The sequence below is a fragment of the Drosophila albomicans genome, chromosome X (genome assembly GCF_009650485.2).
Source record: "Drosophila albomicans strain 15112-1751.03 chromosome X, ASM965048v2, whole genome shotgun sequence".
Classification (NCBI taxonomy): domain Eukaryota; kingdom Metazoa; phylum Arthropoda; class Insecta; order Diptera; family Drosophilidae; genus Drosophila; species Drosophila albomicans.
Window position 1 is genome coordinate 20,127,242 of NC_047627.2, and position 14,077 is coordinate 20,141,318.

General features: G+C 39.5%; 1 protein-coding gene across 1 annotated transcript; it reads right to left on the reverse strand.

Moving 5' to 3' along the window:
- Positions 1–6,368: 6,368 nt before the first annotated feature.
- Positions 6,369–13,728, reverse strand: LOC117566904 (regulator of G-protein signaling 7). The gene is made up of 8 exons (XM_052008807.1): positions 12,645–13,728; positions 11,546–12,555; positions 10,661–10,908; positions 10,417–10,600; positions 10,066–10,352; positions 9,685–9,798; positions 9,497–9,622; positions 6,369–9,432 (listed from the first exon to the last, which is right to left on the reverse strand). Exons 2-8 carry the CDS (start codon positions 12,413–12,415, stop codon positions 9,105–9,107), a joined length of 2,157 nt encoding a protein of 718 aa, XP_051864767.1. The 5' UTR covers positions 12,416–12,555; positions 12,645–13,728; the 3' UTR covers positions 6,369–9,104.
- Between the last annotated feature and the right edge of the window lie 349 nt (positions 13,729–14,077).

Genomic DNA, 14,077 nt, shown 5'->3' on the forward strand with positions numbered 1-14,077 from the left:
TTTAATGACAACACGATCATGTCGATTCGGTTTTAGATAATCAAACAAAACAAAAGTCGAACTCAAGCATTTTAATTGAGCTGATTTATCTTGGTTAAAATTCGCTTGTGGCATACAAACTGCGAGTTAAGCTCGTTTACAGTTACGCTCATTCAACTGCGGTCCGTTAACCCAACCCAACTCCTCTTTAGGCCTGGTTTCGTATTGAGTCTAGGCTTGAATTTGGCTTGGAAACTCAGGTAATGCTTTCACAGAGAATGCGTCATATTTCTTTGCCCAGTGCAATGACATTTTTTCCAGCTAAATTGCGATCATTGTTGTAGGTTTTTCGTTTTGTTTTTGTTTTCTTTATAACTCAAACGTGATCGGAACAGTTTGAGTTAACAGACTCGACTTGTAGTTGTTGTTGCTAATTTGCAAAATGAATTGACAAGAAGCCGCAATTGTGGCTCATCGCATCGCTGCTTTTTAGGTATCACGTCCGGAGGCCTTATCTACCCAGCCTCAGTCTCAGCCTCAGTTTCAGTTCCATTTTCATTTCCAGTCGCATTCTCAAAGCCCGTCAATCGCACAATCTCTAGCGACCTTTTTTTTTTGTTGTTTTTGTTTTTGGGTACATTCGAGTGCTCGTGTCTGCATCAATTAGATAAGTTGTCAGCGCGATAACTTGGCCAAAATTTATAGACAATGATAAGAGCTTAAATCTTTATGGGCCAAGCTCAACGACTGCGTCGGTGACAGAACAGAAGAAACAGCATCAGCTGTATTCAGTATTCAGTATTCAGTATCATTGTTGTTGGCTACGGGAAGCGCTTAGACAGCTGAAACCCAGCACTGTCATCGCTGCCGCCTCGTTATCAATCGGCATTAGGCTTATCGCGCTAGGTAAACAACAGAATCACAGCAACCAGACAACAACACTCGACACTCGACACGAGTGCGATTCCGACTCCGATTCTTTAGACTTTGCTGTCCATGCGAAATGACTTTTTGTTTTTTGCTAGGATCAAGCTAAAAGTGTATTGCAAAATGTACAACTTTCCTTTATATGTATAGCATAATATATAAATTAAATTGAGTATCATAATGTAATTGAGCAATCAGAATTAAGAATACAAAACTGTAATCAGTGAAGAAATCTATCATTTACTTTAAGTTTGCTACATTTTTTGCTGCTAGTTCGATATAATAATCTTCTGTATATAGCAATAAATTAGTGTTATTGGTTAATGATATTTTATAAACATTTTCCATAGAAATAAAGTGCGCATTGAAGAAACTGCAGCACCAAATTTATTTAATCCTTGAATGCACATCGATAGTACTAGTTATCCTGCTTACAAAAAGGTAAGTTCTTACGATTTGATAGATATGACATATGGCAAAAAAAGAAACACAAAAACTTAGTGTGTGACATGTTGTAGTTCTGCATGTTGCTGATTTATTTTTTCTTAGTATTTCAATTGCTAACTGGTCAGTTTTTGCGTCATCTATTGTCCTTCAAGCTGTATCAAGTCAGCAGACGAAATACCAGGCGAACATAAATCAGCAGCAAGCAGAAATACAGCAAGCAACTTCCTTTTTGGGTAGCGGCAATTTTCGCTCCTCAAAGTATGCCACATAAAATGTAATAACGCAGCATATGCAGCAAATCATTGCGCCAACAAACCATAGATGGCGCTACTAAGCAGTTGGTTACCAGCCTACAAATTACATTTGTATCTTTATGGCTAGTGCTTATCTTGGATTAGAGTGGCTTTAAAAAACAAATCCTTGTGCCAAAGGACATCAGGATCAAACGAAAATAATAATGCACAAAATTATGTTTGGCTTTTAACGAATGTTGTTGCCTGGTACTGAACAAATGTAACAGAGGCCCACGACTTCATATTCAGTTTTGTTTCTTACCGTCGCGAACGGCTAAAACCTGATGAAATACCAGGCAAACATAAATCAGCAGCAAGCAGAAATGCAGAAAGTCTTTTACATGCTCTGCAAAGCTCTGAGCACACTCTCTCTCCCTCTCTCTCTCTCCTTAGCTGCTCAAATCAGCCGCAATTTTGGAATTAGCTACGCGTAAGACGATTGATTTTCAATTGGATGTCGAAATTGAGGATCCTTTCGGCATCAGTGAAGAACTCGCTCGCATTTTGAAAACAACTTTGTAAGTGTTTCAGCATCAAGACTGGGAGGTGCCATCGCATCTATTTGCTGCCATTATTGCTGACAGTCGAACCATAATGATAAGCTTTGATTTGAACAATTCAATTGCCTCATTCTTCGATTCCTGTCTTCGCTGTCTTCGCCCAGGCAACTATGGAAGACATTGACAATTTAATGTTTTGATATATTACCATGATGGACACCAGTTTTTCCAGTCGCCCCGAGATGTACGAGATAGCATTTCTTAGCTCACATCGCGACGTGTCCGAAATTCCTTCGCCGCCATTTGGGGATTTGGTTAAGGACCTGAAAAAGTCACAACCTGATGCACCGCCCAAATTGAAGCCAGAGAATTTCGATGAGTTCGTCGAGGAAAAACTTAAAACATAATTTATGTTTAATATTCTAAACGAATCAAAAAGAAATGGAAATTTGAGTAAATCTGTATCTAAAGATCGGGCTAGTATGGGAGACATCCATAAGATAATTAATGCTTGCAATTTAGATACAACAAATAAATTGGATCTGTAATTTTTATCAATTCTTTCAAAAATTACAATTAAAAATTTTGTTATTCTTAGATGATCACTTGTTTTGTTTATGCGAATCGATAAAGTTGGTCCTTGCTATCCATGTCCTTTTAAAATGCGGCAGGATATGTCTAAGCTGTGACTGTTTTTCATTTAGCTTAAATGGCCCCTAAAAGTATGCAATGAAAACGTAAAATGCTGATTTATAGACAAAAATTCGTTGTTTTGTCATAACTAGACTAAATCCTTAAGGATCTAGGTAGGATACATACTTTTGCAATGAGAATATCTAGCAAGATCGATCTGTATTCATAAATTTTTATAATTTAAAAAAAAAAATATACCTTAATTTTTTTTAAGGGGCAAGTATAGGAAAATGGCCAAAAATTGTACAAATCCATTGTATCTCGACCATTTGAAGGACGATCAGGATGTCCTTTGGTACAAGGATATCTCTTGAAAATACAAACCGATTAGCACTTTCAAAAGGACGAAAATCATTACAGGACTGGAGATAAAAGGACATTTTTATATACAGAAAATCTCGTATATCTCGGCCATATCCTGCCTGATCCTTGCAGTTCCTGTGTCAAACGAAGACTTTTGGTGAGAGCTATCATCGTGCCAAAGGACATTCAAATCGTCCTTTTAGTTCTCGAGATATCCTGCAAGTTGCATTTTTTACTTGTTTTCTTTGGCCTCCGAACCGAAAAATTACAAGTGTTTGGTCCTTAGATGACACCATGTTTTTTTGATGCCAATCGATAGAGTCGGTCCTTGCGATCCTAGAAGTACGTGTCCTTTGAAAATGCGGCTGGATAAGTCCAAGTTATAACTGTTATTCATTTAGCTTATATGCCTAATATGTGTGCCCCTAAAAGTATGCAATGAAATTGAAAAATGTTTTTTTGTATGAAGGAAATTTGGGTTTTTTTTGCCATAACTCAGCCAAATCCTTAAGGATCTGGCACGGACATATCTTTTTATAATCAGTATTAATAGTACCATCGATTGGCAACCAAGGATTTTTAATATCCTTCTAATAATGGCATCCAAATTTTTTCAATTTTTTCCAATATTTTTCAAGGGGTAATTAAAGAAAATTGGCCAAAAATTGTAAAAATCCTGCGTATCTCGGCCATTTGAAGGACGATCAAGATGTCCTTTGGTAGAAGGATATCTCTATTAAATACAAACCGATTGGTGTTTTCAGAAGGACGAAAATCCTTACAGGACTCTAGATATAATGCATTTTTTCTGCGCAGAAAATAGGCTATATCTCGAGAATGTCCTTGTGTATCCTTGCGGGTGATATGTCAAACAGCGTGTATTAATGATGTCTTTCGACCAGCCAAAGGACATTCAAATCGTCCTTGTGGTTCTGGAGTTATCCTGCAATTCGTATTTTTTGCATGATTTATCGGGCCTCGGCACTGAAAAATTTCAAGTGTTGGATTCTTAGATAACCCCACAATTTTTTGATGCAAATTGATAGAGTTGGTCCTTGCAAGCTTAGCAATAGGTGTCCTTTGAAAATCCGACAGGATATGGCCGAGATATAGCTTGTTTTCGAAAAAATACCATAGCTGCACCCTCAAAGTATGCTACGAAATTTTAAGATTGTTTTTTTTTGCGCTAAGAAAATTAAATTTTTATAGCATACTTTGAGGGTGTAACTATGGCCCTTTTTCGAAAACAAGCTATATCTCGGCCATATCCTGTCGGATTTTCAAAGGACAAGTTTCCTTAGGATCGCAAGGACCTCTTCTATCGATTGGCATCAAAAGATTATGAGATTTTCTAAGGATAAAGAACTTGTAATTTTTCGGTTAAAGATCCAAAGGATAATTCGAGAACTACAAGGACGATTGGAATGTCCTTTGGTCAGGCGATTGGCCTCATTAATACGCACCGATTGATATATCGCTTGCCAGGATACGCAAGGATATTCTCAAGTTATAACCTGTATCCTTTATCTCGAATCCTATAAGGATTTTCGTCCTTTGTGGTATGCCAATCGGTTTGTATTTACTGGATATATCCTTGTGACGAAGGACATTTCGATCGTCCTTCAAATGAGAAGGATATAATAAAAAAAACAAAAATACTGTAATAAAATATTTTTGAATTTTAACGGATTTGTTTTTTTTTTTGTCGGTTACTTTCAAATTTGAAACTGGCGCCCAAATAAATGGCCATTAATTTAGTAGATAACTTGCTGTAGTTCTGCTTGCTGCTGGTTTATGTTCTCCTAGTAATTCATTTGCTGGCTATGCAGTTTTTGCCGTCATCTGCTGCTGTTCTTGGCCACTTGAGGCAGCCTCGAACACCGAAAAAGTAGCCAAGTCAGCAGATGAAATACCAGGCGAACATAAATCAACAGCAAGCAGAAATACAGCAAGTAACTTCCTTTTTGGGTAGCGGTAATTTTCGCTCCCCAAAGTATGCCACATAAAATGTTAAAATACAGCATATGCAGCAAATCATTGCGCCAACGAACCATAGATGGCGCTACTAAGCAGTTGGTTAACAGCTTACACATTACAATTGAATTCTTATAGTTAGAGCTTGTCTTGGATCAGTTTGTGTTTATCGCAATCCTTGTGCCAAAGAAAAGTGAATTTTTTATAATTTCATCCTTTTTTCTATACTTATCCTCTGGAAAAATGTTGACTGTATTATTTGAGCAGCATCATAAAAATACTTAAATGCAGATCTACAATAATATTTATCCAGATTACATAAAAGTGAGTTGGCAATAAAACAAATACCCTATATTGAAAACAAGCTACATCTCGGCTATATCCTGCTGCATTTTGAAAAGATACATAGTAGAAAGATATCCTTAGAGTGTTTTAATTGTACCTGTGGGAAATTTCAATAGTTGAGCAATTCATTTAGTTGTTAATAGTTGGCGTCACAATTCAATTCGCTGAAATTGTGCCTTTATTTATTTAGTATTTTGTTGCTTTGTGTTTTTCTTGTTGTTGTTGTTGTTGAACAATTTACAATAAACGCGGCCGATTGCATTCCCGTTATTGGCTAGCCTAAGAAGTCGCGATATATAGAGACCGAAATTGAACTCGATGATGGGTTTTTGTTGTTGTGGAGGAGTCGGGTTCGGGTTCGGCGTGGGGTTTTTTTCTGGATTCTAGATTCCGATACGGTTTCAATTTCATTTTCGGTATTAATTAAAGTTTGCGTTTCTGATTTCGATATATATATATATAGTACATACATAGAAGTTATGTGTAGTTCGGCTCAAATACATTCAAGTATACATACAATAGGTACAATACATTTAGCTATGCTTAGTACGTCTGATTTAATTATGATTTGTAATTAATTAGTTCTTCTGTTTGCTTCTCTATTCGTATGTTATCTATGTATCTGATTCTTCCCTTCACTTTGGCTTGGCATTTACGATTAGTTGACGTTTATTTCTACAATTTTGGGAATAAGTGTTAGTAGTAAATCAATAATGGGATACAACATACAAGCTTCAAAGTAATACAAAAACCGATACCGATTGAAATTGCTTGAGTACTTTTAGTTGTTTTTTCCTTCATTCTTTTGTTTTTGTTTTTTTTTTTCAGCTTCTGGGCTGGACTCTGACATATGTTGTATGTATTATACGTAGTAGAACTTTTCTGTATACATAGTTAAATATATATATTGTTTATGTTTATTACTCTTCATATATAGTTTATCTTCATTTTCTTGTTGTTTGTTTTTTTTGTTTCAGTTTTGTATATTTTTTTATAAGATTTCTCTTTCCATCTCTTTTACACTGAACGGTGGGCAATAAAGGAAACGACAACAAAATTAGTTGAAAATAGTTTAACAATATTTTGAGAATCGAAATTAGCATAACATTAACAATGAATTAGCCAATTCAACAGTTGAAAGTTGCTCTAGTTTCTGCTCTATCTTGGCATTTTTAGTGTTGCATCTTTCATTCATTATTCGCACTGCATTTTGCCTTTGTATTGTTATTTGTTTGTTTTTGATTTGTTTTCATTGCATTCCATTCGCATGAAAATACGATTTAAATTTGACTACCAACATGCGGTTGCTTCTTTGCTACATTGAGATTGTATTTTTGAATACAATATTTATGTTAATATTTAATAATTATGTTTTGTTCGGTTTTCCTTTTTGTATACGTTTTTAAAATTAGACACCATTTACAATTACAAACATACAATAAGTACAATACAATTACATACAAAGAGATTTAATTTTATTTTTGCTTATTTCTTTGGTTTTCTTTGATCGCAGCCTAAAAGCAGGCAACACTTTTTTCTTTGATCGCGTCATGTGTGAAAGAGTTGTGCACATATGTGTGGGAGTGTGTGTGTGTGTGAGTGTACGTATACTAGTACGTCTTAGCTGGCTTACGAATAAACTAAATGTATATATGTTGTTGTAACTAGTTCCTAAACCGATTTCGCCTCGACAACAATTGAGAGATATTCGGCGATGCAAATGTATTTTTGCATTTTGTTGTAGTTGTAGTTGTAGTTGTATATATGTATACGTATGCATAAATACATGTTATGCATGTGTGTGCGTATCTTGTCGTATTTCATATTTCTTAGCCCTTGTTTTATATTAAGCGTAGTCAACAGCTGTCGCATTTGTCGAGCTCAGAAGCCGCACTTCAGATTCATGATGCAACTTTAACTACGTCTCTCTCTCTCTCTCTCTTTTCTCTTAAAATGTTTTGTCAGTACGAGCGAATTGATTGATTGCCCTGACACATTCTGAATAGCTCCGCTACTCTCTCTTTCTCTTTCTCTCTGTTCTTCTGCATAGCTGTTGCTCTCTTTTTTTGTCTGTGTTACGTCATGGTAAAGCTCTCTTTTGACGATTTTCTCGAAAAATTTGAAATTTTTTGTGTTTCGTCGTCATTCTAACATTTTCCCTGTCCTCTATTGTCTATAGTTCAGTTAACTCTTTCAACCTCCTCTCTTTCTATATATTACCCTCATTCGCCGTCTCCCTATCTCTCTCTCTCTCTTTAGCATTTAATCTGTGTCTGAATGCCGCTTTCTGATCTCAACAAAGCGTGCAACTTGTCAGCAACAGTTTATAATACTTGTATAATGTATATATATAAATATATTTAGTTATACATATATAGACAAAGACACAACAAAATTTGAAAATATTTCATAGCTTTTTAAGTTTAAGAATTTCAAGTTTATCTTTGTTGCGTTTAGCGATATGTGAATGTGTGTGTGTGTGTGTGGTAGAAAAATGTTATAACAAAAGTATAAAATATTGTAATAAGCGTCATATTATGAGGAATAATAAGAAGTAAGCGAGTGTGAAACGGGAACAAATGACGACGAGTGACGAGTTGCGATATAGCGAGTAACGAGTTAACGGTTAACTGTGTATAACGAATAACGTGTGAGAGAATATGAATGTCAGCTTTCGATTTTGTCTGATTCGATTGTTCGTTTGTTTCCTTCTTTGTCTTCATTTGTTTGGTTTTCTTCTTTTGTTTTGTTTTGTTAGTTGTTGTAACATGGCTAATACAATTATATAGTAAGTACTCGTTAGTTAATTTGCTAAGTTGCTTGCTGCTTGCTTTGACAGTTGCTTGTTGTGGTTAATTTTGTTTGTTAATCGTTTTTTTTTACTATCATATTTATGCTAATTACCTAAGTAAGTGATTATTTCATATACGTTTGTTGTTTTGGTGTTTTCGGTTGCATTTTGACAATTGCATGGTATGGCTTTTGTAACATTTTTTCTGCTTTGTTTTTTTTTTTTTTTTGTTATCGATTCATCATCTCAGCTGCATCCTTTTTGCTACACATCCTTTTCGTTTTCACTTCCACTTCCACTTCCAGTTTGTGCATTTGTGCTTCCGTTTCTGATTGCATTCCATGTCGAGAAGCACTTGGCAGTTGTTTTTAATTTAATTTTTGTTTTGGTTTCTTTAAATATTTAATATATATATATATAGCTTTTTGTTATATACTTTTTTTCAGTGGTGTTTTCGTTACGTTTTGAGTTAGTTAGTTGGAAAAAAGAGTTCTTCGCTTCGTGTAATATGGGGGGAAAAACGTTGGAGTCAAGGACAGAAGGTTTGTGCGCTTCGTTGCGCTGGGCACATAAGGTTAACGATAAAAACTAAAACACAAAACAATAAACAAAATGACGTTCAGAACACACACGCGACCTAATGGCAATGGGCAAATAGGCAAGTTACGGTAGTATGCATATATAATAATAAGTTAACAACGTTAAACACATCGAACACACACTCAATTTTCTGACTGTTCGATCTCGATCTCCTCCCCATATGTGTGTGAAGTCTGCCTTAATCCGCAATCCTCAATCCTCAAATCCTCAACCGGAGCCGAGAGCAGCGACCGGCAAATGGCGCAACGTATCTCAACGTTTCACCCCAAACAAATTGGGTATGGACTTGATCTTTTTGCGCGAACAGTTGAGATAATCCTTGTACATTTCGGAGCGTAGATAACGCGAATACGAATCGCTCTTCATCAGGTGATACACATGCGAGGCGGCCACATCGAAGCACCAGCGATTAGGTCCGCTTGGCGAATTGACCGCCTCGCGTGCCAATTCCACCGACTTGGAGTCAACGTTCACCGGACACGGTGCATCTGGAGCGAGAAACTCTTGCCAGATCTTCTGAATGGCTTCCTTAATTTCAGACTGTGGCAGCGCTTTCATCTCCTGCACCGATTCCCAGAATCTGCAAATGCAAATCGAATGTAATCAATTCAATTTGTTATATGTTATGTGCAAATTGAGCTCACTTTAGATTCTCGCCGCTGTATTCCTTTTCCAAGAATTTGGTAAACTGATCACGTCCAATGGCATCGTTGAGCAGCTCACGCAAACTAAATGCCCATCGCTTGACGCGACGAACAGGAACTTCTTTGCTGCTTCCAAACATACATTTTGCGTTATTAAAGAATAGTTTACTATTTCATGATGAGCTTACCTATTCTTTTCGGTATCCCACATCTCGGTGCTGTCCGTTTGCCAGGGATTGGGCAGCTCCGGCGAGGTTATAAAGTAATCAAACTCATTGTACTGATCGTAGTAGGCGACCAAACTGAAATGAAGAATTCGAGTTTAATAAACATATTTAATTAAAGTAATTACTCATATTTAACCATCCCAAGAGTGTTACTCATATAATTTGTATTAACTTGAATACGAGAGGTTTTTCATTTGAATAATAGTTGTCAGTAATCAAATACCAACTGACAAATATGATTCAATTAAAATGCCTTTCCTCTTTTAGATAATACAAATTATATGATGAGTATCTCAAGAGAACTCTGAATACTCTTGGGCTTATCTTTTGGCTGCTACTCACGCTTCGGCCGCCTTGGACACTTTGATTGTACGCCGCTCGAGCTTCTGCTTGCGCAGGGCAATGATGCGGGTAAGTTGCTCGACGGGATTCTTGGACACGGAGGCGCCAGCGGAGCCAGTGCCGTGACTAGAGCCGCCGCGTCGATACGCCTTCTTGATATCTATTTCGGTGGTATTTACGCAGCCCGGCATCGGTCGATGCACATCCCAAAAGGCCCGCTCCTGCGAGTCCAGCACCTTGCGCTCCAGTTTGTCCCGCTTCTTGGCCACCTTGCTCTGTGACTCGGCCTGTCAGAGTAATAGGTTATCAACATTAAAGTGTGTACAATGGTGGTTGTTTAGCATTTACTACCTGCATGAATATGAATTCCCATTTGCGTGAAAACATCTTCTGCAGCTTGGCCAGATTCTCGGCCTCGTAGTCGGCCAGCTCGAGACGCGTTTTATTCTGCATCGTTCGCTTGCACAGGTACACCGCATAATCCGTGTTCTCCGGCTCCCAGCAGTTCGATGGCCAAAAGTATGGTGTCTGAAATCTACACAGAGAAAAAGTTAATTTTCACTAGCAGCCTAAATGCAACACTTTGGCAACGCACCTGTAAAATGTGCCATCGTTTTTAACGGTCAGCGCATGATCATCGATGGGAAATATGTAGCCATGGGAGCTAAGCAGATGGGCAAAATGCAGCGCCTCGGTCACATCCTCCACATCAAAGTTCTTCAGTATCCAGGCAACCAAATCGGCGCCCGTAAACACCGATGGCACTTTGCTCATAAACGCCTTCACAGTGCGCACAGCGACTCCGCTCGACTCAGCCTGCATCTTCTCGATGATTGCTTCCATCTGAAGTGGAGAAATGCATAAGAGTTGATTAAATTAATATCTTATATAATATAAGTTTATAGAAATCCTATTGCTAACTAATTGGCTTAAAGGTCGAAAGTCGAAAATACAGCTTAAAGTGTGTTTAGTTTGCAAAGTAAATATAATTATGATATACGGAATTACCTAAGTCTTAATGAATGCCTCGAGCTGGAAAGCTTCCATCTAGAATGCGAAGCTGCTAAATATGAAGTTATCCAATTGAAATTCATACAATTATATTAATGTTTCATATTGTAACACATTCTTTTAGAAAGATAGTCTAACATAATGCAGTTCTCTAATAATAGACTGACTTATCAACGGAATTATAGGCTGATTAAACGGTAAGATCTTCTAGACGTTTGCGTCCAACTAGAATATATGATTGCACAAAATTGAATCTTCCCAATTGGATGCCTTGCATTCTAAGCTCATGTTAATCTACACTGTTAAGCTCATGTTAACCTACATAAATATTCTCTTTGCACTGTTAAGCTCATGTTAATCTACAGATTTATCGATAGGGAATGCTTATCTGATCTGTAATCTTAGAAACAAGTTCACTTTGTTACTTAGCTAAATTAAATAAAAATTTGATTTGTCTTGTCTGTTTTACCTTTTTGTAGACAAGAATGTTGGGGGCATCTTCGTTTTTGCTGCCGCGCTGCTGATGATGCGTCTGCTGCGACGCCGACTGCACTGGCGCCGGCTGCTGCGACTGCGACTGAGACGTTGACTGTGACTGCGAGGAATGATGGTGATGATGATGATGATTGCTGCCCACACTGAGCAAAGCACTTGATGATGTTTTAGCTGGCGCTGCTGATGACGATGCTGCCGACGCCGACGCCGCTGCTGCTGCCGATCCGCTGCCACTTCCACTACCGCTGCCGCTGCCACTCGGCGCTGTTGCATCGCGTATGCTGACGCTTCTGCCCGACAGCTGCGGCGTTACGGCTGCAATGGTTGTGGTGCAGTTGCTGCCGCTGCTTTCAGTTGTCGTCGGACTAGCGCTGGTTATTGTTGTGATGACTGCGCTGCTGCTGCTGCTAGTTGTTGTTGTTGATGCTGTCGTTGCTGCAGCAGCTGTTGCCGTTGTTGTTGTTGCTGCTGTTGTGACGGCATTCAATTCGCTGTTGCTGCTGCTGCTGCCGCCATTGACATTGACAGTGTGCAGCGATGCAGTCTCCGCTGCTGCGTCGCTTGCACTTCCCACATTGCTGTTGCCATTGGCCAGCGCTGCTGGCGTCGCTGCTGTTGTGTCTGCTGCAGTTGCTGCTGCTGCTGCTGGTGACGCTGGGCTGCTGTTGTCCGCTGCTGTTGTTGTTATTGTTACAGCTGCCACTATTGGTGTTGTTGCTGTAGTTGCACCTGCAGCTTCTGTTGCTGTCGCTGGTGGCGATTTGGGCGCGCTGCTCATAGCCAGCGCATTGGTTGCTTGCGTGCTGCTCTGTGTTTTGTCCGCTTCCGAGTTCATTGTTACCATTGTTCACCCAACACGCTGGACACTCGCTTCGCTGCTCCGCCGCACTGCGAGCTATTTATAAACGCTGTCGCAGTCGCTGCCCGCTGTCGACGTCGCTGCCTGCTGCCCGCTGCCGGCTCCGCTCTCAGCACCGTTTTATCCTTTTATAAATACACATAGATATTTTATATATAGCAGAAAATATATTAATATAAAGTCGTTCACTGTGTTTTAACGATTCGCTGCCCACCTTCGTCGTCGCAGTCGCCGTCACTGCCTGCTCCTTTGCGTGGGTGTATGCGTATGCGTATGTGTGTGTGTGTGTGTGTTTGTATGTATGCTGGCAAAAGTTGCAGCGCTCGTATCTCGCCCTCTCGCTCGCTCGCACGCACGCACTCACAGTCCTCTCAGTCGCCTCGCACTTGAGTGTGTTTTATTTCCAAATTGTGTTGTGTCATTTATCCAGCTCCATTTTGTTTCTTCGTTCGCTTTTGCCGCTTTACTTGCTGCACAGCAGTGGGCAGGGGGGCTGATGTTGGTGGCGGGGGGCTGCGGCGGAGTTGTCGTTTTGCGCTTTTCGCTGCGTCTCGCGTTATCACAATTTTTTCGCTTGCAGAAAAAAAGCGCAGCAGCAATAGCGCTCAATACATTCGCACTCACACACACACGGTCAGGCACACGCACATACATGCACAACACACGCACACGCACACAGCGACACTTTTCGTTGCTCCTCCTGCACACAATTTGTTTCGCTCTCAATTAAACTACACAATTGATTACTAATTTTGCCAGGTTTTTTTTTTCTACCTTTTTTATGTTATTAATAATTGATATTATTTATCTGGCAATTTTTTCCTGCCTGCTGCACGCCGCGCTGCTGCTATTGCTACTGGCTTCGTTGCTACTGCTGTTGCTGCTGTTTCTGCTTCTTCTTCAGCTTTAGCTTGTGCTTCTTCTTCTGCGTTTGCCTTTAGCTTCTTCCTCTTTTTGGCGTTAGCCTGTAATCATTTTAAGGCTACGTAGGGCGCCGCGTTAGCGGGTGGATGATGATGGGGAGGGATGAGCCCAAAGTCAATTCAAGTGCCACTGTCCCTCTCCCTCTGCCTCTGCCCCCGTCGTCGTCGTTGCCGCTGCTGCTGCCTTCTGCTTGCTTTTTTGTGCCTTAGCTTTGCGCGATGCCGAGTGCGTTGTCCACGTTCTCGTTGTCGTCGCGGATTCGTGTGCCTTATTATAAGGCGCTTCCTGAAGTCGATTTGCTGTTGCAATCGATTTTTGTTTGCCCACCGCCCCACATTCCCTTCAACCTGTGTACAAGAATGTTTCTCGCGCTCTCTCTCTCGCTCTCTCTCAGCACACGCACAAACTCACACACGAAGAGCGCACCCACATAAACGCACCCACACAATATGTATGACGCGAGCGCTCTCACAGTTGTCATGAAGTGCTCTCGTTCTCTCTCTCTCGCTCTTTGGCTCTGTTGCTCCCTTTTGGTCACTGTCAAATGCACCAGCTGTTGTTGTGAAAGCATCAGGCGTTGCCAATTGTCAAATAAACGATTTGTGCATAAATCTGGTCACATTGCGCGCAACAGCAAAGCTTTTTCAAAATTGTAATTGCTTTATTTAAACGAAATACAATATTCAGCTAAGCTTATTAATTAAAACAATATTACATCTACAA